At 47.3% G+C, this 22139-nt stretch overlaps 1 protein-coding gene across 4 annotated transcripts in view; it reads left to right on the top strand.

Moving 5' to 3' along the window:
• LOC137592314 (tetratricopeptide repeat protein 28-like) overlaps window positions 1–22139 on the top strand; it is a 143514-nt gene that overhangs the window by 97556 nt on the left and 23819 nt on the right. For all 4 annotated transcript variants that reach the window (XM_068310397.1, XM_068310398.1, XM_068310396.1 and 1 more), the window contains one exon: window positions 14602–15109. In XM_068310397.1, the coding sequence (XP_068166498.1) occupies window positions 14602–15109 (508 nt within the window). The remainder of the gene's footprint in view (window positions 1–14601; window positions 15110–22139) is intronic.

Genomic DNA, 22139 nt, shown 5'->3' with positions numbered 1-22139 from the left:
AGGTTGATTAACACGTGTTTCCTGTCTGCGGACACACACGCGTGTTAAGGCATGTGTGCGTTTGCTGCATTGGGGGGGGTGACGCAGCTCTGTGTCTCCCCCAGCGGAACATTTGGAAGGCTGTCAGGGAGATGAATGACTGCCGTTATATCGACTGCTGCTCTCTGACGCCTCCTCCCCTTCTCCTTCCTCAGCGCCCCATGCTGCATTTCTCCTTCCCTCACCCTTCCACATCACCTCCACTTCCTTCCTTTACGCCCCCTCCCTCACGCCTCTACACCCCTGTTTGTCTTTTCCCTTCTCCGTTTCACAGAATCCTTGACCCTGTGTTTATTACGCGGAGCGGCCTTTAGGAAGATCAGACGCGTTGCCGTGTATTTTTTAAATTAGCTCCACAAAGCTGCATGGATTCCAGCGTTTACTGATTAAAGTGTCAATACCCGAGCATCACATGTCCCCCTAATAAGACCTTCATTTAAACGCTGCAGTGCGGCGTAGATTGAACCGCTCACAGCCGGGAAGTTGAGTGATTTGTCTTAAATATTACACCATGTCTGTCTGCGCTGCTCCAATCAAGGGCAATATAGAAGGACAGATTAGATCACAAATAAACAGTGACATGGTCACAGGAGACTCCCTCGCTCACCGACGTGGCGTCTTGCTGCACGGCATGATTATAGATGACGACCAGCAGACACATAGAAGGCACTCATCAGAAGGAGGAGGGAGTCCTCTGGTGCCGCGGGACACAGAATAAGAAGCCTCAGAGCATTTAATCATTAAGAAAATCAAGTGTCCGATCGTCAATCTTGACAGGAGTGTTTGACGTCACCCGACCAGAGGGATGAAGACGAAATTCATCTTCCGCCAGATTGCGGCTGATTTGAGCTGGAAATAGATTGCATTTTAGTGTAGTCGACTGCAACACTCCCATCGTTCCTTCTTCGTCTTTTATAATGTGTTTCTCATTTTTAGCCGAGCCCACCAGAGGCGTGAAGAGGAAGACTATTTTTAAATCCCTTGGGATTAATTAATCTAATCTCATCAGAGTAAATAATTACCAAGTCGGTAAATTGTGTCCTGATTCCAGCTCTCAGTGTTATCAAGGTGTTGTTCACCGGGAACAAAAAATGGCTCATAATCTTTAGTGGGGGGTGGGAGGGGCAGACCTCCTGGCCAGCAGCCCCCTCCTCTCCGGCCTCAGTCCAGCCTGTAGCCGGCCTGAGAGCCATTTAAAGCTCTGGAACTGCATCCCTTTTCTCCGGTGCGATCGATAGCGGAGCTGTCAGCAAGACGAATGGAGGCTTTAGGAAGTCCATTTTAATGAAGGCGAAGGAGCGAGGGAAAGAGAGGTGCTTGGAAGAGGCGGTTAGGGGTGAAAAAGGAGAGAGGGAAAGCCAACGAAGTTAGTTAGAAAGTCAAGGTAGGAAAGGAGAGGGAGAAAGGAAACAGAGAGACAGCCAGCAAATGCCTGTATGTGTTTATTGAACAAGTGAGTAGAATTATGTGTCGAAACGCCGTCTCCAGCGACCGGCGCTGGGGAGGGGGGGAAGCGGCTTGATTTAGCTTCAGTGGGACCTATTTCCAGCCCAGCGGTGTGAAATGGCTCCTTAGCTACAGTAGCTGGTAGAGCACAGAAACCTATATCAGTGTGCCGGGGGGATTTCATTTGGCCAGTACACCAACACCACATCAAGTCTTTTGGCTCATGAATCATGTCAGCAGCTCTGTGGTAAAAAGATATTGTTGTGACAAGGGAGAGCTACAAATCCAAAGCAACTCCCTCCACAACTGCCCCCAACCGACACGCTGGCTGGCGTCAAGAAGAACGCCGCGCATTTGCATGGAGGAGGCGTCCTCTGGAGCCAACATTGAAATTTCGTTGATGTTGTGGTTGGTTGTTAGCCTCTTTAACAGTCACTCTGAGCACTGTCTTACGTCAATAGGTAGAAAAAGGCTGCATGCTAATCGACGGTTAGGAGCTAGGGTCAGAGGTCAGACGGAGCCGAAGGCGGAGACCGACAGTCTCCTCTGGGGGACATGTTTTCACTCATTGGAGCAATTAGCAGCTCTGATTAATCAGAGTGACTGAAAGAACGATTGGTTGATGAATGCATAGATACAGACGTTAGCCTGACAACATAGAATAATGTTGCTTTTTAAGGAGCATGCTAATGTTGTGCTGCATTAGCTGTACTCCTCTTATCTGATTGTACTGCTGACAAATGTATGGATGTTCTTTACTGCGGGTCCTGATGTTGTCCAGACCCCAAACAGAAATATGAATAGGTTTATGTAGCAGTGGAGTCAGATATAATGTGTTATGCATGGTCTACAAACAAAACCAAGCAGCGGCAAAAGCAAAGTTGTGTTTCTAAGTCAAACTGCATGCTCAAAGCCACACTCGCCCAAGAAAAGTAACTTCCCATGCTAATGTAACCCAAACTAGAGATGTAACCCTGCTAACATCAGGGTAGAACATACTAGCAGCTAACCCCTCAGTAAAAATGGGCAAATGTAAAGTTGGAATAGAAACAGGCCAAACAAGACATGCTGCCGACTTATCGAGATGGCTAACATATCTTGGTGGTCCAGTAGCAAGAGGTTGAACTTAGCAGTCAGCCTTACAGCCAGGCTGAGATTTACTTCTATCCACTTCCTCCATCGACTTCCTGCTCCCCACCAGCATTCTTCACTCGGTTCCCCTCCATTGCAGAATTAAAAAGAAGGCGTGAGTGAATGCATCATTAGCTGTGACCGCTTAAACAGGAACTAGGTCTGTCTAACCAGACGTTGTCCATTGAAGCTTGAATTTGATATGGGTTGAACAAAACTTTTTATTTTTACTATTTATTTGTAAATTATTAACAGAACCACCATAGAATTTAGCTTCAGGTCAGTGACTCACTGTACTGAACAAACTTCATTCAAGCTATTCGTGAAACATCTTTATTCATCATGTTGATGCATTGAGTTGAAAAGAACTCGTAAATAAAAACTCTCACTTGTGTGAGGATACTCTGTCTTAATGTCAACCTCCTATTGGCTGCAGTACAAAAAGTTGTGCGAGCCAATGCCAACAATCTGATGCTTTTAGCAAAGACAGCTGGGGGTAAAGCTAACTGAGTTAACCAGTTAAGGGCACCTACAGGGGGAATGGAAAATATCACATTCCTGGGAATCCGGGAGGTTTTTTTCCTGGGGAAACTTGAACAGGTCTCCTCTCCACTAGTGGTAAACCTGCAGAGAAACCTTAGAAAGTGTCCTTTTCTACACAGAACGGGAAAACTCCCACATCTGGACCCTGAACGTGCTAGCCTACTTCATAACAAAACTGGTAGCATCAGTAAGATCCCAACCTGCCTGGATGACTTCCTGTTTGTCTGTTTTCCACCAGGAAACAGATCCGGATCCATCAGAACTCCGACTGGCAGACTGTTGAGTAGAAAGACATTGACTTCATTTATATTTGATGTCTTGTGTCTCACACAGTTGAGGCAGAACCTCTGGAGGACTTCAGAGGGAAAACCTGAAAAGGTTTTCTCCTCACAGCGATTCAGTTTCACCGAAATCAATGATCATTGACGACGTGTGACGGTCTTGGAAAGCTTGGGTGGTCTTTAGACGTCTCACCTGCTTAAGCAAATTACCTGATGCACTTCTTGTTGCTTTAGTTCTGCTCTAGATATCTGAATCAACAATGTGAATGGAGTGTTGTCACTGAAAACACAGTATAGGACAAGGCATACCACTCTTCCATCTGTGCTGTCGCTCTGTCAGATCTTTACAAAGAGTGAAGTCAAAGATAGGAACTGGATTAGTCCTCGCTACTCATCCATCTGTAAAATAGAGGTGGACTTGTCCTGAGAGATAAGGTGAAGTTCAGATGGTTCGCTGGAGTTTTGGACTCATCTTTGAGTGAGTTTGGGGAATAGTATCTGTATTACAAGAGGTCTCCTGGGGATAAAGAGGTCAGCCCTGCGAGCGTTTGATGTTTGCATTATATATAGCAGCGGCAGACACAGGGATGTAGGAGATAGCATTTTTGCAGAGTGAGAAAATGGTCTTCTGCAAAACTCCCTGACATTCAGCCAAAGACGGGGATCGTGGCGCCTCAGTTTGGCCGGACTCCTAACAACTAAACACAGAGACTTGCGCTCAGTCTCTTTCTCGCTCCAGCTTTCTCCCGTCTCATCTTTAGCTTTTGTCCCGAGTTACAGCAGCGTCAGCATTCCCGTTCCCGTGGCAAAGCATCCAGGCCGTCCCCGCACCCTTTTTGGACGGGAGCCCCGCGTCTGTACGAGGCGGCGGAATGTGTCTTTGTGGAAAGCGCTCCGAGAAAGCAATAAAATGGGGAGAAAATACGAGGCCTCGAGTGAGTGAAATGAAAGCACTCCATCTTAGCAGAGGACAGCGGCCTACGGGTTCTGCTTATACTTGACCTTGCAGCACACACACAGTATGGTCTCTAAATAACAGTCAAGACAGACCTTAGCTGGCTGCACACCAACTGCAGAAAAAGCTCTTGAATTGGACTTAACTCGAGGACTGGGGTTGTAAAATATCCCGCGAAGGCCCCACAGGTAAAGACCGCTCTGGTGTTTTATTGTAGCCAGACTCGATATTAAAAAGTTAATTTTGGCGGTCAGCAGATTTAATTGCAACCACTGGCTTTTGTGCTTCTGGCGAGGCGTGTGTCGTTGTTGGAAGGGTGTCCTTGTCTGGTGATGTCATTCAAACTTTTACACATGTGTGCAAACTAGTGCGTGATTCTTTTTTTTTTAGCTGCTCAAAATAGCATTTTCTTTCTTGGTCCTTGACAGAATCTGACAAATGATGTATTTTCATTTTTAGTACATTTAGATTAACCGTCTTATATTTGATTTTTATTTATTTCACCTCGCCACTGATGAAGGGAGTTAAGCTCACAATTACATTTTCTTTCCGTGGAACTTTCTGCATAATAGCCACCAACTACTGAAGTGTTGCCACCTTTGGCTATTTCAAGATTTTTCACGTTTTCATTTTTTCCGTTGCCATGGTTACAATTTGCACCCATTCTCCCACTGGTGGGTGGTTTTGGTTTCTGGAGTGCATCATTCCTTGCGCAAGTTTTGCTGTGCAGTATTTATTTATTTATTAGTATATTTACACGCAACTTGATGCAAAAATGTCTCAGACACCAAAAAGGTGTATTTTAACAGTTTTGGAAATTTTAGTTACTTTTTTCTTTTTTAATTTTGTTTGAAATGTTTTTAAACTGGACTTAAATACCTTTTTTCGCGCTCTCTTCGCTGTGTTTCCATGCTTGTTGGTGCATCTTCATTGATAACTCCAAGCTCTTCTGCCATGAACAAAATATACAGGAGGTGGTGTGATTTATTTAAACCCTGACTAGGTACCTTAATCTTTCTCTCATGCTGCACAAAACCTCAACAACTTCCAGGAATGAGATAAGATGTTGCTCGCTGCTGCTCATGAAGCCCTTTGCTATGAGTGTTAGGAGTGTATTAAATTGAAAATCTAAAAGAAGGACAGAAAAGAGCAGAATTTTGATGAACTCAGTGGAATAACAGCGACTTCGAGGTTCCCTGAAAATGGCTTTAATTTCTTGGGGATGCTTCTACTCGCAGCTGCCTACACGCATTACGTTCTGTGATTGTAGTGACGAAGGAAGTGTTGTGCCATTGTGCGCGTGTATAATGAGACGCGCGTCTATAAATTTGTGCGTGGCCACGGTTTTGACTTCATTTCTATTCGGAGAGGCTCAGCGTGATTAGAGGAGTGCGATCCTCTAAAGAGTTAATGATCAGAGAAGCGGTAGCTCCACAGAGGCCAATCATACGCCATCCTCTGACAGCATGCGGAGGCTTATCTTGCTCCATGTAAAGTGTGTGTGCGTGAATGTGTGTGTGTGTGCGCCGCATGGGTTTGGATACGTGGGAACATGTATGATGGGATTTGGGCTATCATTCCTCACATGATAGTGTTTGTTATCATCCACCCTGAACGCCATTAGAATATGAATGAAATCATTGTGCGGATGTTTGACATTTGGGGGTTTATGGAAGCACAAAGTAGAATTTATAATCATATAGCTTCATTATGCTGGTGTCAGGCGTGGATCCAGCACAGGGGAGGGTCGGCTACCTCCGGATCTGGTTCAGGGCTTCACAGAAGGCCGAAGGCAGTTTCCCCTCTCCCCCCGAACTCTAGGGGACTGACTGACAGGCTTAATGACGCTGCTGGGGTTGTAGCATGTCTCCGACTCATTTTCCAAAGTGATTGAAGTTCGCAGTGGGTAGCTTTTCATCAGCGTTGAGAGGACAAAAGGGACCTGTTCCGTGTTGTCTTTGTAGGTGCGTGTGCAACTTTGTGTGTTTGCACATGTACTCCTGCAGAGATGCACTGGAGAAAAATCGTTTTATGGTTATTATCCAGGCGGTGTTGGAATCTCACAGTCCCAGAGATGATGAGTTCTGTATGGGTCCGTCTCCAGTGCATACTCTGCCTGTTTATTGCAAACCATATATTCACACTGATGTACTTTCAGGCAGACACTGAACAAAGGGAACTGCACAAATAGGATTTTATGTCTGGGTCAGTGTGTCATTAAACCAGGTTGGCTTTGGCCAAACTTATAAGAGGACTAATTATAAAGAGAAAATTCAAAGAACACTTTCAGCGTCTTGTTGCAACGATGCATGAGTCACACATTAAACAGGACATGTAGGGTCCAACTAGCTATAAAAGGATTTTTGCTAAAGCTAATTTACACTCAACGCTAAGTGGGCGGAGCCTTCTTTTGGCACTCTAAATCCATTTTTTTTTCATATATTCCCAAATGCTCTCTGGAATCTTACCAATTTGAATGAAGCATTGGAATTTCACCTGAAATGGTTCTGGTATCGTTGGGGGCGGGGTTAGGGATGAATTCGCCCCTCGCTGCCACCTTGTGGATTCCACTCTGCCAGCGACATGTTCAGGTACGTGGTCGTAGACCGACACATTTCTAGAAACACGTCCGGCCCCCCTCACGACTGACGTGTGTGATGTCTCGTGTAATAGTTGTTGATGTTGGCTTGGCAACGCTCCCATTCCCTCCCTCCTGCTTGTCACCCTTCCTTTCTCATTTCCGCCCCCTTTCCTGAGTTTTTTCTTTTCTTTTCTCGGGTCTCCAAACATAGCCCCTTTCAGCCATAACATGTTCCTAACTGCTTCTGAAGGCGGCGGCTAAAGTGCGCCTGTGATTGCTCCGACACTCCGGCATTAAGAGTCCAATCCAACACAGACAGAAATCCACTTTGTTTGAAGCCACAGTGGTGTTTTTCCTATCATTATTGCACTCGAATGGTGGAAGCAGAATTCGACCAGGGCTCCCGCGTCTGCTTCGAATCAGCTGACACTCCTAGGGCATTGTTTGGCGTGCTAAGTATCCCCCATCATTGAGCCCCGTCTTTTAGCTCCAGCTTGTTCTCAATGGGGGGAGATTAGTCGAGCCAAGTGTTGCTCCTATGCTGGCAAATCTGCCTTCTTACATTGCGTGACCTGAGCACAACAGACTTTCCAGAAAAATCAGGCTTTCAAATTCCCAAACCATCCCTGCAGAGTGTTTGGTAAACATATTTCCCTCTCTGCTCGCTCTGGTTCTGGCTCTACCTCCTTATTGCTTGAATAACCCGCTTCCCTTCATGCATCTTTGTCCTTTAGGATGTGTTGCTCTTTTGTTGAAGCGGCAGAGAAAGACTTGTGTTTGCGTGCCTTTTTTTGTTGGCCGGTAGCAGGAGCACAAAGCGCCACGAAACGAACGCGCCCATCCGATGGCTCGGCTCAGATGCCAACTTAATTTGTGGCTGAAGGGCTGTAACAAAACCCAATCACCCTTCCACTGTGACTTTCTATTCTGCCAGAGGTGAGAGATACAATCAAGGCCCCTGCTAGCAACTATTTACCCTCCCTGTCAATCACGGTCCCTTGGCGGGGGCTCACAGCTGGAGGCTTCCCTGGCAGGTTGCCCGGCATCTCCTGGAAAACAAAAACCTTAGAAGAAACAATTATTTCATGACCGTCCCCGTCTTTCATCCCGGGTGCACCACGCCTCGCCATCCATCCCCGCCTGTCCTTGGTCTTTCTGGTTGTCTGGTTCTTGGTCGACCCGGTAGTGATTAGCATCGGCGACGCACCGCTGTGCCTTCCTGGGAAACATTGGACTTAAGGAAAGTAATTGGAAAATTGCTGTTTTCATCCTCTGCAGTCGCAAAAAACATCCCGTCACAATAGGGACGCCCGGAATGGAACGCGGAAAGGAATGTTGTTGGGATTTGGTTTCCATCACGCTCGTCTAAGAGGGTTTTACCCCCCTCCTGCTCTTAAACCTCCGTCGCAGTGGGAGGTGCTGTGTTTTTGCACACGTGTGTGCATATGTGCATAATGTGTTCATGGATGTAATAATGAATCCCAGTAGGGAGATCCGCTTTATAGTCTTTATCAGTCAGACCAGTTCTTGCCACCTGGTGCTAAAAGTAAAGGATCCAGCGGTGCTGAAAGCTGGGGGTTAGTCTGGACCCTCGGTGAGGCGCTGGGGTTGGACGGCCTGGCGTTGACGCCGCCCTGCAGGCGGTCCGCGTCCGAGCGGCCAGCCTCACCAGGCCTGTAATTACATGTGGGGAAGAAAAGCACAGAAGGAAGAAGGGATTTGTGTGCCAGGCTGATGATAGAACATAATTCCTTCACTTTTCATGTCACTGGAGATTTATTACCCAAATTAGAAATGACATAAGCGTCTTTATAAAGCGTGATTGGACTTAAAGATGCTGTTTTTCTGTAATTACCCTTGAGGTTCGGAGTCCGTTGGCTACACCTTTGATTTGTCAACTGGCTGGAAATGATTGTCCAATCACAAAGGTTATCACTTCCTATCCAAAGTATTTAAGCAGGAATATTTAGTAAGTCTATCGCGTATATTTTCCCTTCTTGCGGCAGAGGGTAAAACTGAAAACACACCTCCGACAACCCGTCTGACGATAGATCAGAAGCGTATCTCCAGAGCTTCACCTTCAAAGGGAAAGGTGATGGGAGTGGGGGGTTCTGGACAATCGCTTGTCACTCTTCATTTCTTTCGTTGCTCCGAGTTGCTCCAGGCAGCGACTCCGGCCGGTTCCCCTTCCTCTCAGAATTTTTTTTTTTTTTTTTTTGGCGTGTTTGACAACATAGTTCCGTGTCTCAGGCCTGATTCGTCCAGCTGTGTGCTGACAGAGGCGGCGCCTCCCATTCCTGGGTTTCCAAAACGCCCTTGAATAACCCCGGAGTCTTTTGTCCTTGGATTGACTCGCTGGCTTCCTGCTGGATGATGTCAGCTCACGGGGGAACTGGAAGCTCTCCCATATTTGGCATTGCGTCCTCAAATGCATGAGGAAGACGCAACAGATAGACCCCGAATACAACGGGTGATTCCGTTTGATCAATGCACGGATATCAAGACGTCAACAAATGGCGTTTTTGACGAGTCGTTTCTGATCACTTTCGCTTCTCTGCTTGTTTTAAAGTCGGATTCATCTGCTCGTCACAGCATTATACCTCCGTCTTTCTTGCTTCGCCCTGAGCTTGAGGCCTTTGCAAAATAGCAAACCTTGAAGTTTACCTCAAACCCCTCCTGGAACGTCTTTCAAACATCACTGTGATTTCCCCTTCTGTCGCCGCAAGGTCTCTCAAGAATTGATTCCCCGCACCAGCAGGCATCACACGGCTACGCCCGTGGAGATTTGACTTCAGTACAGGAATAAACAGCAGCCCCGTGCAGCCCTTCAAGGCTTCGCTCTGATTTAGAGTGCATTAAGATTCATTCACGGTGCCCCGCTTCCCCCGGCGTGCCAGCGCCTCAATTTCCTTTCCCAACCAGACTTAAGATTCATGTGTTAGTATCAGGAGCCGGGAGAGCTGTTTGCTTTGGAACAACGCTTCCATCTTGGGAGGGCGGGATCAGTGAGGAAGGGGGTGGAACCAGGCTCCTCCCCATCACCCCTTAGCTTTTTCGCCTATTTCTGTAACCCTTGTTTTGTCGAGAATATCCTCAAAGAGAGAGAGAAATTCTCCACCGACGCTGATGGAGATCCGATGTCATTTGGCGTGTTGCGTTTCTGCTCCCTCGCCACCGACTCGTAGCCTCAAACGGGCTCGACGCGCTAATGCCTCCAAAACGTGGCCACACACACACACACAGTCGCGCAAACCGCAAAGCTCTGGGATACGTTTAGTGTTTGTGCATCACTGTGAGCCCCCGTGTGAAGATGTGAGAGAATGTACGCCGGGTCCCCGGAGGAACCACAAACGATCCACCATTTGTCTGGCACCGCCGCACACACTACTTACAAAAATAGCTCCTTCTGCAGCTCGTCTCTGCCGTCAGCTTCAGCTTCGCGCGAGCGTCAGACGGTCCGACCGACGGACGGCGTCGTAGCTGTCGCTTACCCGCCACCTGACCTTTACTGACAATCAATTCCTTGTGAACGTGTCCTGCTAAAGCTAAAGGAATTAGCCGGCATGGCGGCCCTCTGGCGTCATTCAGCTACAAGCTGGAGGTCACACAGGTCTGAGAGGAACAAGCGGCTTCTTATCGCCGCTAATGGATCCGATTAGCTCCGGTGATCGATCAGACAAATGATATCTGTGCTGGTTTGCCTCCCGAAATGGAATCAACAAACATCCGTTTCATGAACGGAACTTCCAAAATAAACTGACTTTTATGAATACGATTTCAAAAGCAGGTCTATAATTTGGTTCCAGTGGATGTGGAATCAACACTTCCTGCATCGGGGTTTCATGGTTGCAGAAATCTTTCTGTGTGTTCTGACGGTGTGTGTCAGAGTGTGTGTGAAAGTGAACAATCACACACAGCCTGCTTTAAAAAAACAGACGCTTCTGATACGGCAGAGAAGTAGTCATTTGGCCGAGCTAACGGCTCCCATAGGATCCACATCTACGTGCAACCACTGGAGGATGGAGGAGAATGGAGCGAACGCCCATAAAACCAGCATATCTCATCAAACCCCCCCCCCCCGTTATTTCACATTTACCTGCACATGCTCACACCAGCAGGGACACGCCCCTCCAGGAAGTTAGAAACAGAGGAGATGTTTCCTCTCTTGTCAAAACGCTCCTCTGCAGGTGATCAAACCCAAAGGCATCCCCCGCCCTGAGGACGTCTCCGCCGTCCGCCTCTCTCATCCCTCAAACACAATCGCAGGTAGCCTTTTTATCTGCCCACCCTACACACACACACACACACACACACACACACACACACACACACACACACACACACACACACACACACAGTTTGTGGTCGTGTTCCCCGCCAGCCGGCCCCTGTTGCCGCCCTCGCCCGGCTCGTTAGAGGAAACGCTGGAGCATGATCCTCCTCACCTTCCCTCTGCACTGCCTTTTAATTAGACAGCCGTGTGTGTGTGTGTGTGTGTGTGTGTGTGTGTGTGTGTGTGTGTGTGTGTGTGTGTGTGTGTGTGTGTGTGTGCGTGTGTGTGCGTGTGTTTTTTGTCCTGTTTCTTTCTATGATTCCTCATTAAGGAGCAGTGGACACTTTATAAAGCGAATGTCGCTTTTGAACACAAATTATAAGGTTTTTTTTTAAAATTTCAGTTGTTTCAGTGCAATAAAAAAATGAATGAATGAGTTCAAGGTCAGAAAACAAAGGAAACAAAACATTTTATTAATTTACGTAGTTATCAGCCAGAAATTAACAACATGGAACTCTTTAAACTGAAAATGAGAGGTTTTATTACTATTAAATTGAACTGGAGGTTGTGACATTTCCACTGTTTTATTACTTTATTAATATAGTTTCTGATTAGTTCACTAATTTTTAATTTAGATAAATAACAATATATATATATATATATATATATATATATATATATATATATTTCAAGAGGAAGTTTGAGATATTTTCAATCAGAAATTTATATATGCAATATGAAAATGCTATATTGATCTATTGATCTAGATAATGGAAACTACTAGCCTAGCATCTCTCCCCTCCTGAACCTGCCACCCCCTCTCCGTCTCTCTCTTATTCCCTCATTTACACTCTGTCGCTGTGTGATCTAATATTGATAACATGGTGTAACACTTGAGGAGAAGACAGATTGGGATTATTAATTTGAAATTAAACTCTAGAACAGGAAGTTACCTTGAAAAGTCATGTGACATCTTCTATCCATTCATCCAGGACTGAAGAGATTAAAAATGGTTCCAGTGGAGACGCTTTAAGGCTAAACAGGAAGTAAAAGAAGCTGTTGTATTTTGCGGTTGCTGGTTTGTGCAGACACTCCTGTCTCTCTTCTGTTCATGGGTTCAGTAACGGTAATCTCGTGTTTGAGGCGTGGTAATCCCTAATCCAGCCAGTCTCATCCGTGACAGCGCTGTTAGCGACGATAGCCGCGGTTGTTGTAGTTCTGCCGTTCCAGGCAGGAAATGGTATTCTAGCCCTCAAGCCGCATGGCGAGAGGCGCTAATCATTTGAAGTACCACACATTACCTGCAGTTCGTCCACTCCAGATTATAAACACGGCCCATTAATGAGTCGGTGGAGAATCCCAAATCGTTGTCAGAGGAAAGAAGTGGAATAATGTTCCTGGAGTCTGATTAGAACGTCATCCCTTCTCCTCCGTCAGCTGGAACCCGTTTACCTTTCATTAGGAGACCCCTCGGTGCAAAATGTTTGCTGATAAGAGCCGCCGGTTTATCAACAGTTTATAAAGCGTCGCGTTCGGATTAATCCAATCGGCACACATCCGGAGAAGGACCAGACTCTGTAAACACAATCAGATCTGACTCTGTAGACTGGCTGAGAGGACTGGGGGGGAGGGGGGGTAACAACAGAGAGGAAGTGAAGATAAGTGTAGAGAATAACTGGAATCAAATTAGAATGAAGTCAATTTGGCAGGAATTATGCATTTCGGGCAATTATTTCTGTCCCAGACGGAATGTTATTTGGCGATACCGCCGGGGGAGTTGAAAATGAGCGGCGTTGGGAAAGAGCTGCCGCAGTCAGAAGCTAGGGAGATACGGTCCCAACGTGTGCCCCCCCCCCACCCCCCTAGCCAAATGGTTCATCCTCTGCGACCGGGAAAAAGCCTGAACTCCTCATTATCTGCCTATCGCGGCTTCCATCTGGGGAGAAAACGCCGCGTTGCAGTCTCCCTTTGGAGGGACGCTGATCACAGGACCAACTCATCTCCACCGGAGAACGATTGCGGTCCCGCGTCTCGCTTCCTCTCTCGCCGCCGACAGTCGCAGGGGGGGGGGGGTGAGGAAGACTCTGTTTTCCTCTCAAAAAAGTGGAAGTTTTTTTTGAGTTTTGAGAGATGGAGCCCAGCTTCAAAAGGCACATGTAATTGAGCGGGGCTAGATAGACTATCTGGAAACATGAAACAGCAACAGTTGTGACGGAGGGTAATTGCCTCCCTGGGCCTGTATAATGCTTTGTCGAGTCTTTAAACTTGAGCAAACTGCTGGAAGTCCTTATGTCAGCAGGTAATTGGTTCCAGGCATCAGCAGCTCTGTGAAATGAAGGAAAGATAGGAAGGTGTGTGTGTGTGTGTGTGTGTGTGTGTGTGTGTGTGTGTTTAGAGAATGATTCAGTGTCATCTGCTGCATTGATTGTTTCTCAATAAACGGTTTTCATTTATTCCCAGGGTTCGATATTTGGTGTTGAAGTAAAAACACCTTCTTTTCTCTGCGGGTGTGTTTCTCTCTTTAAATTACATCCCATATTTCTGGACTCTTAATTTTAAAAGTTCAAAGACTTCTATCCACTTTTCCAACTCTGAGTGTCCCGACGTGACCGAGGTCGTCCTTCCTGCTGGACGATGGCCTTCGCTGTCAGGGTGTCCGTCCTCTACGCTGGCCTGCATCCAACCTACCCCCCCCCCCCCCTCTTCCTGGTTTGAGGACCTCTGCTTTATTAGCCTCACATGATTAATTGAACATCTGCTCACTCAGAGACAAATGACCCCCATTCCCAGCTGTTTACCGCCTGTACAAACAGTTAATAATAAGCCTGCAGAGATTGCGTCACGCGTAGAGGCATAGTTTTATTTTCACAGGTGGACGCCGCCTGAGAAAAGTGAGCGGCGGCTCAACGGATATGAAATGTTGTCTGTTTTCATCCAACCAACTATCTGGGCCCCCCCCACGGTGCTGGTGTGAAGCTAAAACCCCCCCCCCGCTCTTCCTGATTAGCAGCATCTTTGTCCCGTTGGCGGCGACTCGACGTGAGGCGTGATTGCGGTGGGCAAAACTGATGGCCGCCCGCTGCTGCTGATCTGCATCCGACCGACCACCCCCCCACCCCCAACCGCCCCTCAAAAAAGCAAAGATGAAATCAAAATCAGGTTTTTGTTTGGCATTTGTCCCTGAGGGGTGGGTGTCTTCGGGATTTTTCTGGCTAAAGAGATGTTTCAAATCTTGGGGGGGGCAATCAGTGATGCAAAGGCAGCAAAATTACCCACAGTTGATGGGGTGTGGGTATAATGAATGATGCTGTTCAACAATCTGCATCTGATCACCTCGTCTTTCTATCCACAGGCCGCCTCCATGGCGCTGAGCAGCTTGGGTCACGTCTACACCGCCATCGGGGACTACCCCAACGCCCTCGCCAGCCACAAGCAGTGTGTCCTGCTGGCCAAGCAGTCCAAGGACCAGCTGTCCGAGGCTCGCGAGTTGGGGAACATGGGCGCCGTCTACATCGCCATGGGGGACTTTGAGAACGCCGTCCAGTGCCACGAGCAGCACCTGGGCATCGCCAAGGCGCTGGAGAACAAGCGCGAGGAAGCCCGGGCCTACAGCAACCTGGGCAGCGCCTACCACTACCACCGCAACTTCGACAAGGCCATGTCCTACCACACCCACGTCCTGGAGCTGGCCCAGGAGCTGGAGGAGAAGTCCATCGAGATGAGGGCCTACGCGGGTTTGGGTCACGCCGCCCGCTGCATGCAGGACCTGGAGAGGGCCAAGCAGTACCACGAGCAGCAGTTGTCTATCGCCGAGGGCCTGAAGGACAGGGCCGCCGAGGGGAGGGCCTCCTCCAACCTGGGTACGTGAGCAAAACTGGACGACTAGCGTTGAGCTAGATGAGTCACGCTGGAATTAGCAGACAGCGCATCATTCAGACGTAAGAAGTAATTGTCAGCGTTTGTCCGTTAGTCCGTCCGTCCGTCTGTTAGTCCACCAAATCTCTTCTCAACCGTTGCAGATAGAAAGATGAAACAAAAAGCACATTACTAGAGCAGCAAAGGGGATGAAAATGAGATGATGACCATGACCTTGAGAAAACTAAGTCAAGGTCAATTCTCATCTTTTGTCTCTGACTGCATTGGTTCTAGTTTGCTCATTGCGATTTCAGTTGCTCCTTTGTGTGTCCTCTAATACGAGGGGCGAGAAGACGTGAAGGTAACCCAGTCGCCTCTTTATCGTTCGGAGGGATGAATGTGAGAGCTTCAATTTCCTGCTGGTGTTTCCTCCGCATTCCTTTATTTATCTTCACTTAAGTTATCTGTTTTCTTGTTGTTGTTTACAATGAAACCACCGAGGTGGCGGCGCACTATCGTCTTATAACTGTTACTATAACAGTATTGACAGATTGCAGTGTGGTCTGCAGTTCGTAATGTAAGCATACGTCAGGAGTGTGTGTGTTGGAGCCAGGAGGAATTTATGAGCCGTTAGCATGTAGCAGAGTCGGGTTATAAATAAACCCGTAAAATTACATAATTTTTCATGGAGAATCTGCCCTCACCTTCACTCCAAAGTGGACTTTGAAATAAAAAAATGTGTCGCGAAGCTAAATAAAAACTGGACAGGGGGGGAAATGAAAGATAAGATCGTTTGATTTAAACTTAAAAACTAATTGCAGCCATCGTCGTTTCCTCCTAAAATGAAATTATTTGCTGGCTAACCTTGTGATGTCTGCTAACTCAATGATGGAGGGAACCCTGGGGGGGATAAAGGTGTCCCTGCGGATATTCAATACCCCATGAGACGAACGTTACAGCCAATCCTCCTGTATTTAGCCCCGCAATTACCACCCCCGCCTGGTGACTTATGACAGCCATCACAACAGCACTAAAAGTGACTCTAATGGACAACTAAGAAGCATAATAGTTCCTCTCAGATGAATTATTCTTTAATGTGGTGTGTAACAGTGGGCAAGCAGAAAGTGGGGTTAACCAGCCAAACATAAATTGACGTCGTCCTTTGACCGGTCTAATGGTCGCACATCCTGGAAAGCGCCAACATGCGGCGGATTTTAAACATGAGCTGCAAATCGGTCCATCGTAAATCAGGAGGAAGGTTTTTTTTATGACGCCGGAGTACGTGGGGGCTTTTTTATTACCGCAACATGTCTGTATTTTTATCTACAGCCATTATGATGGCAGAGAGCCCTCATCCGTTATTAGTTGTTCTCCTATTTCCTGAAGAGGTAATGATAGTCTAGCTGAGGGCTGATGGAGGCGGAGCTAAACGAGTGGGCGGGGCCGTTGGCGCCTGTTGCACAGACTGGTCGGGACGAGGAACCTCCTGACATCCAGGGAAGCTTCTTCCTGATCTACTGGTGCTCCATCTTTCCCCTTTTTCAGGTTCTGATGCCCCCCCTTCGTCTCCCTGCTCACCCCTACTGATTGTAATCTGCAGCTGTCAAGCTCCCAGTAATTGAAAGTGACTTGATGAATCGCTTAATTACCTTTAATAGCTGATTCAAGAGGAACTGAATAATGAAGATAACAGAGAACGAAGAAGAGGCTGAGAGACGTCAGTCTGTAATTGGCCCATTGTTGTTGTTGTTGTTGTTGTTATTGTTCTTTTTTGTTTTGCGGCGGCGGGGTTGTGCGTTGTTATTCCGTCATCGGCACCCGCGGTCTTCTGCTTAGCAGAAGAAGATCTGGACTAAAACTAACAGGATGTTGTTGCAGACTTCAAAATGTGCTGCCATTACGCCGCACACAAAGACGGCGGGGGGGGGGGTGGGGGGGATGATCGAGTGAGGATTAACAAGCGATGATAAAAGAGGAAAACAATGCGATGGAAATGGAGGGAAAAAAGTTGCCAAAGCAGGAGAGAAGAAACTTTTATGATGCCCTCTCAGTTCGTCGGTAATGTTGCGTGGGGTGTGGGTGGAGCAGCGACCGCCATCGCTCTTAGGTAGGGTGGTGCAGCGGTGGCCCGGCTTTAATATCCAGCCCTGCCTCAGCACAATATGACCTATAAAGGCTATGAAAATATAGCATTCCAGCCCCATTCATTATGCATTAATTGGCTAACGTACCCCCTAGTCAGCGATATTTAATATCCAAGCGGGGGGGACTAAAATGGTGGATTTCTCATTTCTGCTGTTCGTGAAATCCAACTTGTATTATTTAACTTCAAAGAATCTCGTTTGATGGCGTCGCTGTTTTTCGACCTTTCTTTGTTGTGCGTCTCCTCGTTTGACCACGTCGCTCGGAATGTCGACGCCGTTGGTGAAAAACCGCCGGGAGGTTGTTGGGGTTTTTTTTTTTCTTCCCCCCACTCCTTCTTTTCATCCGGCATCCGTAGGGAACGCTTCCTGCTGACGCTTCGATAAACAAAGACAGAGAAAGAGGAAAACAACAGGAAGACGAGTTCACAAAACAACACGGAATCAGACAATGTGTGCCGGGATGCTCGGATCTTATCGGTGGGCGTATTAAACAGGATAGAGCTCCTGTATTGGATTAGCGTTAGACCCTTTAAAGGTCGTGTGAGGATGAGCACCAGAATCTTTGTTCCAGAAAATCAATTCTGGAAAAAAGATCAGCAAGTTTTACAACTTGGGAATTTTTTTTTGTGGCTGCAGAGCAATTCTGGAATTTCCCGCCAAAATGGCGGCAAAGCGTTCTCCCGAACAAGTGGGGAAAATTTTCATGAAAAGTTCTAAATATGAAACAAAACACAAAGTTGAAACAGTTCCATCTGTGAAATACAGCGAAGACATTTTTTTAGGTCCATTTTAAGATGAAATCTTTAACGTAGCATCAAAGCTAAAGGCATTAGCGCACACCCGAAGCGGGTGAACTCAAACAGCTATACATTTAGCGTGTTAATGCTTTCAACCTAATGAATCTTTCTCATATTCGTTGATATTTTAGCTCCTACAATGAAAATGTAATCATCATGCAATGAATTTGGGACCTCAGAGCTTCCGTAGATTGGGATTAAATCCAAAACCTTTAAACCATTAGAGACATCACCTGAAAGGTGCAAACTTGTCATCAACATCAACACCGTTTTACCCAACTGATTGTGCGATAAACCCTAAATTGCCTCTTCCAACACTGCCAACACCTTCCGTACGTTCCCATTAGCAACAGAATACATTTCTGCAGGGACTTTGAGATCATGAATAAGAATATGAAATCTGTCCCCCACTTTCTGAAGAAGCTGGCTTATCCTCCACATTAAAGACGGATATGTATATGCACGCATTTGGAGAAAAAAAAGACTTGAGCTCCTCAGAGCAACACATCGGCGTCATCAAAAAAAAAACCGACTGGTCGAGATGAATGCCTTTGGATTCGACGCGATTCTGCCTCTCGTGCTTCCCTGTCATCTTTATTAATAATAACAGCGGTTGCTTGAGGACAAATCCGTTGCATTTCCAGATTGAATTTCAGACTGCCCACAGAAGGAGCAAACTACAGGGACCAGACTCGCCTGGGGCGAGGGAGATTGTTCAGTTATGTACCTAAGCCTTCATAAAACAGCAGTAATTGAAGATATATTATTCGTCGGACCAGGAAAAGCGAGCAGAGTTCTGAATTTACAGAGGAATTTAGCTAATGGCCCAGATGGGATGAGGAAAGAATGCTTTAAGGAGGAAGATGGAGCCTGACGTCATCCTCAGCTCCTTAATGAGTGGGTGAATGCCTCCAGTAAGTAAATCGGGGGGAAGCGGTAAAATACCGGAGGGATTTCTGGGTCTTATGTTACGCTCTCTTTGCTATCTGAACTGCCTGCCCCCCTAAATTCCTGTTGTTCTGCTGGAAAAAGCTGCAGACATTCCCTTCCTCCCCCTGCAGGCTCCCCCCTTACCTCCATCCTCCCAACGTGGGACGCTGCCAGAAACTGGACCCAAGTCGCTGCGAAGCACACTCCCCTAGTCTGTGTTTAACTCTCCCTGCAGTTATTATTCAGCTCACGGCGGTTAGAGACTAAAGGTGCCGTAGCGTTCGTTAGCATTAAGCACCGCTTCACGCAAAGTCAGCAGGAAACGTCGGCCGCTGCTAAACGGAGAATAAAAAATATAAAGCAGCAGAAACAACCGGAGGTACAACCCAATGCTGTTGGGTGAAGATGAGGCGTGGGGTGAGACAGGACCCCGTCTGTGTTTCAGTTGGCGGACCCCCCAGTCAGGAAGCGTCCGTCTATTCCCTACCCGTCTTCTTCTTTATTTTAACTTCCCTCCTTCCTGCCTCCGTGTCCGTCAGACGGAACGAACGTCTGTGTCTGTGAGCGAGGATTTGGCCCCAGACACCCAGCTCCACCCCCCCCCCCACCCCTCCTCCTTACCCCGGAAGGGCCCCACCGGGGTCCTGCCCCACCACCCACACCTCTCCCTCACTCTCGCTTCCAAATATGGACTTGTTTGCACCAGATACAGACAGTTACCCACATTTTCAGGGTCATTTAGGGTTATCTGTATGACATCATCCATGCAGACCCCTCCCCTCGGTAGGCTAAAGCCTTTCTGATTGGTTCCTTCAACATGCTTACCCGTACATTTTATTTTAAGGATTATTTTAGCTTTGAGGCTGTTTTCATGTCGTTGTTGTATACCTGCATGAGCACAAAGGGGGGGTTTCCAGGTGCGGGGGGGGGGGGGCATCTGTGGACAGATGTGCACACCTGAGGCATGTGCTAAAGCTAATGCTAATGTATATGTGTAATATCATGCAAGCAGTTTGGCTTCTAAATGTCAACGCTATTTATCATCCGCGATAATTACCACCGGTGAAATGGTTGTTTGTTTGTTTGTTGTTTCTGACATTGTGTTTGTTTGTTGATTAGAAATTAACATCAAATTTCTGAAAGAAGAAGCAAATTCAGGACCAAATTTTTCCTGATCCTTCCATTCCCATTTTTCCCGTCCCGACTCAACCAGGAGACGAACTCCGTCTTCTTCAAACCCTTCTTCAGACTCATCTCTGCACTACCTCCAGTATCGCACCGGCGCAGCGGCACCGGCGCCGTCGATGGTGAAATCCTCTTAGCTAGCTGTAGCCAGGCCGTCGCTCCTGGAGGAACGACACAGTGATTTAGTCAGAACCCGACACATCCGTCGACGTACATCCAGCTGTGTAATGAAAAGTGACAACACACCGCCGTGCTCTTCATGCCTCTTCATGGGCGAACGAGTGGCCTCTGTAGACGTATCTGAACGCTGCAGCGTCTCCTGGGCTTCCACACTCATCGTTACAAGAGAAATAATTGAGCCGTATTATTTAATACGTTACAGTCAAGTCCTTTAAATGCTCGACACAGACGTACAATGATGTTAACATTGGTGCTTGAATTGAGACTTATGTTTTGTTGGGATCATTTCGATGCCACGGTGACCACTTCAGCCAAAACCCCCCACAAGTTCTCTCTAATTGAATTTCTTCTGGTTTGCAGCCGCATTTACCAGCATTTCTGGTGTGGTTTTATTTATCATTCTGCAGGATTTTATCCCCAGAGGGGTCCATAATCCTCTTACCATATGGGTGGGGACAGAAAATATTTTCTTGCATCAAGTGTGGCTGCAGGCACAGCCTCAGGCTTATGGCAATTTTGGCTGCAGCCTTCAAGGCTTGGTAGCCACGCACCCCCCGGCTTTCTCCTCTACCCGTCCAGCCTGGCCCGGATCCATTTTTAGCCTGCAGCATGTAACATGTTTGCTGGTAATACATCAGCAGGCATTATATCCACAGCAAGATGGGCCTCCGATGGGGATAGCATGACCTTGGGAGTGACTTTGTAGATAGGGCTGTCATGCACTCGCAAGTAGGCTTAATCTTAACGCAGTTCCACCTCCAGGAAAAGCTTGTCCGAGATGCAGGAAGCACCTCTAAAAACTGAAAATGTTCTGCTTCATTTCGACTCAGTAAAATGCGCGTTGTAGCTGCGTACCAATGAAGCACACAGATGTCATCACGCAAATCTAAATTCCGTCCCCCGCTCTGTGATGATCGCGGCATACCAACTCCTCGGGGCGTCGACCCAATCGTGGCGAGGTCAGTTGGAGTCGCACCGCTTTAACCCGAGAACGCAACAAGCAAACAAACAGCAAATTAGCTTTTATTTGTCGGTGGATGTCGACGGAATGTCGGATCGTGGTTTGAATTAAGGAGGTAGAGGATGTTTGATGATGTGTTCCCAGCAAAATCCAATCTGTCTGCACAAAAAAAGCTCAGGTTTTCTTTCTTTTTTTTTCTCCCTCCCGTCTTTAATTTTCAGACCCAATTCATGCAGATTTAGTTTGAAACTAATCTCCTCATTTAGATCTGATTTAGAGCGATTTATTTTTAATTTCTTCCATTCCCACCGACCTACGGAAATACGAATGAGCTTCATGTGTGTGTAGACATACTTGATGTCTCACATTGAAGTTAAGGTCGTTTTTCTTTTCATTCTCATTGGCCCAACGTGTCTTTTATGAATCTGAATGCGTATCCACATCTATGGAATATCCTCCTCAGTCATTTAAGCCTCCTGTTTGGTTCCAATCCCGATGTTTACGTAGCGTGTGTTGGGGCCCGTAATGTGGCAGGTTTCGGATGAAATAAATGGGAAAACACACGTCGGTAACTAATCCCGGCGGCACCATCACAAACTCAACCGCAAGCCGCAGAACCCCTCTGCTACCCCCACTTCTTCCCACCCACTCCGGCTCCAGCACGTTTCCATCTCTGGTGTCCCATCAGCCGCTGTACCACCACCCCCCCCGCCGCGTCTGAGTAGCCCATTAGTCTCCATGCTGATGCAGCAAAACCATGATGGCCAGGAATGATCCCCCCCCCCCCCCCCCCCCAAACCCCTCCTGCACTCGCAGCGGGTTTCTCCTTCTCTATCTG

The sequence above is a fragment of the Antennarius striatus genome, chromosome 3 (assembly GCF_040054535.1).
Source record: "Antennarius striatus isolate MH-2024 chromosome 3, ASM4005453v1, whole genome shotgun sequence".
In the NCBI taxonomy this organism is placed as follows: domain Eukaryota; kingdom Metazoa; phylum Chordata; class Actinopteri; order Lophiiformes; family Antennariidae; genus Antennarius; species Antennarius striatus.
This window is presented reverse-complemented; position numbering and strand designations above follow the sequence as displayed.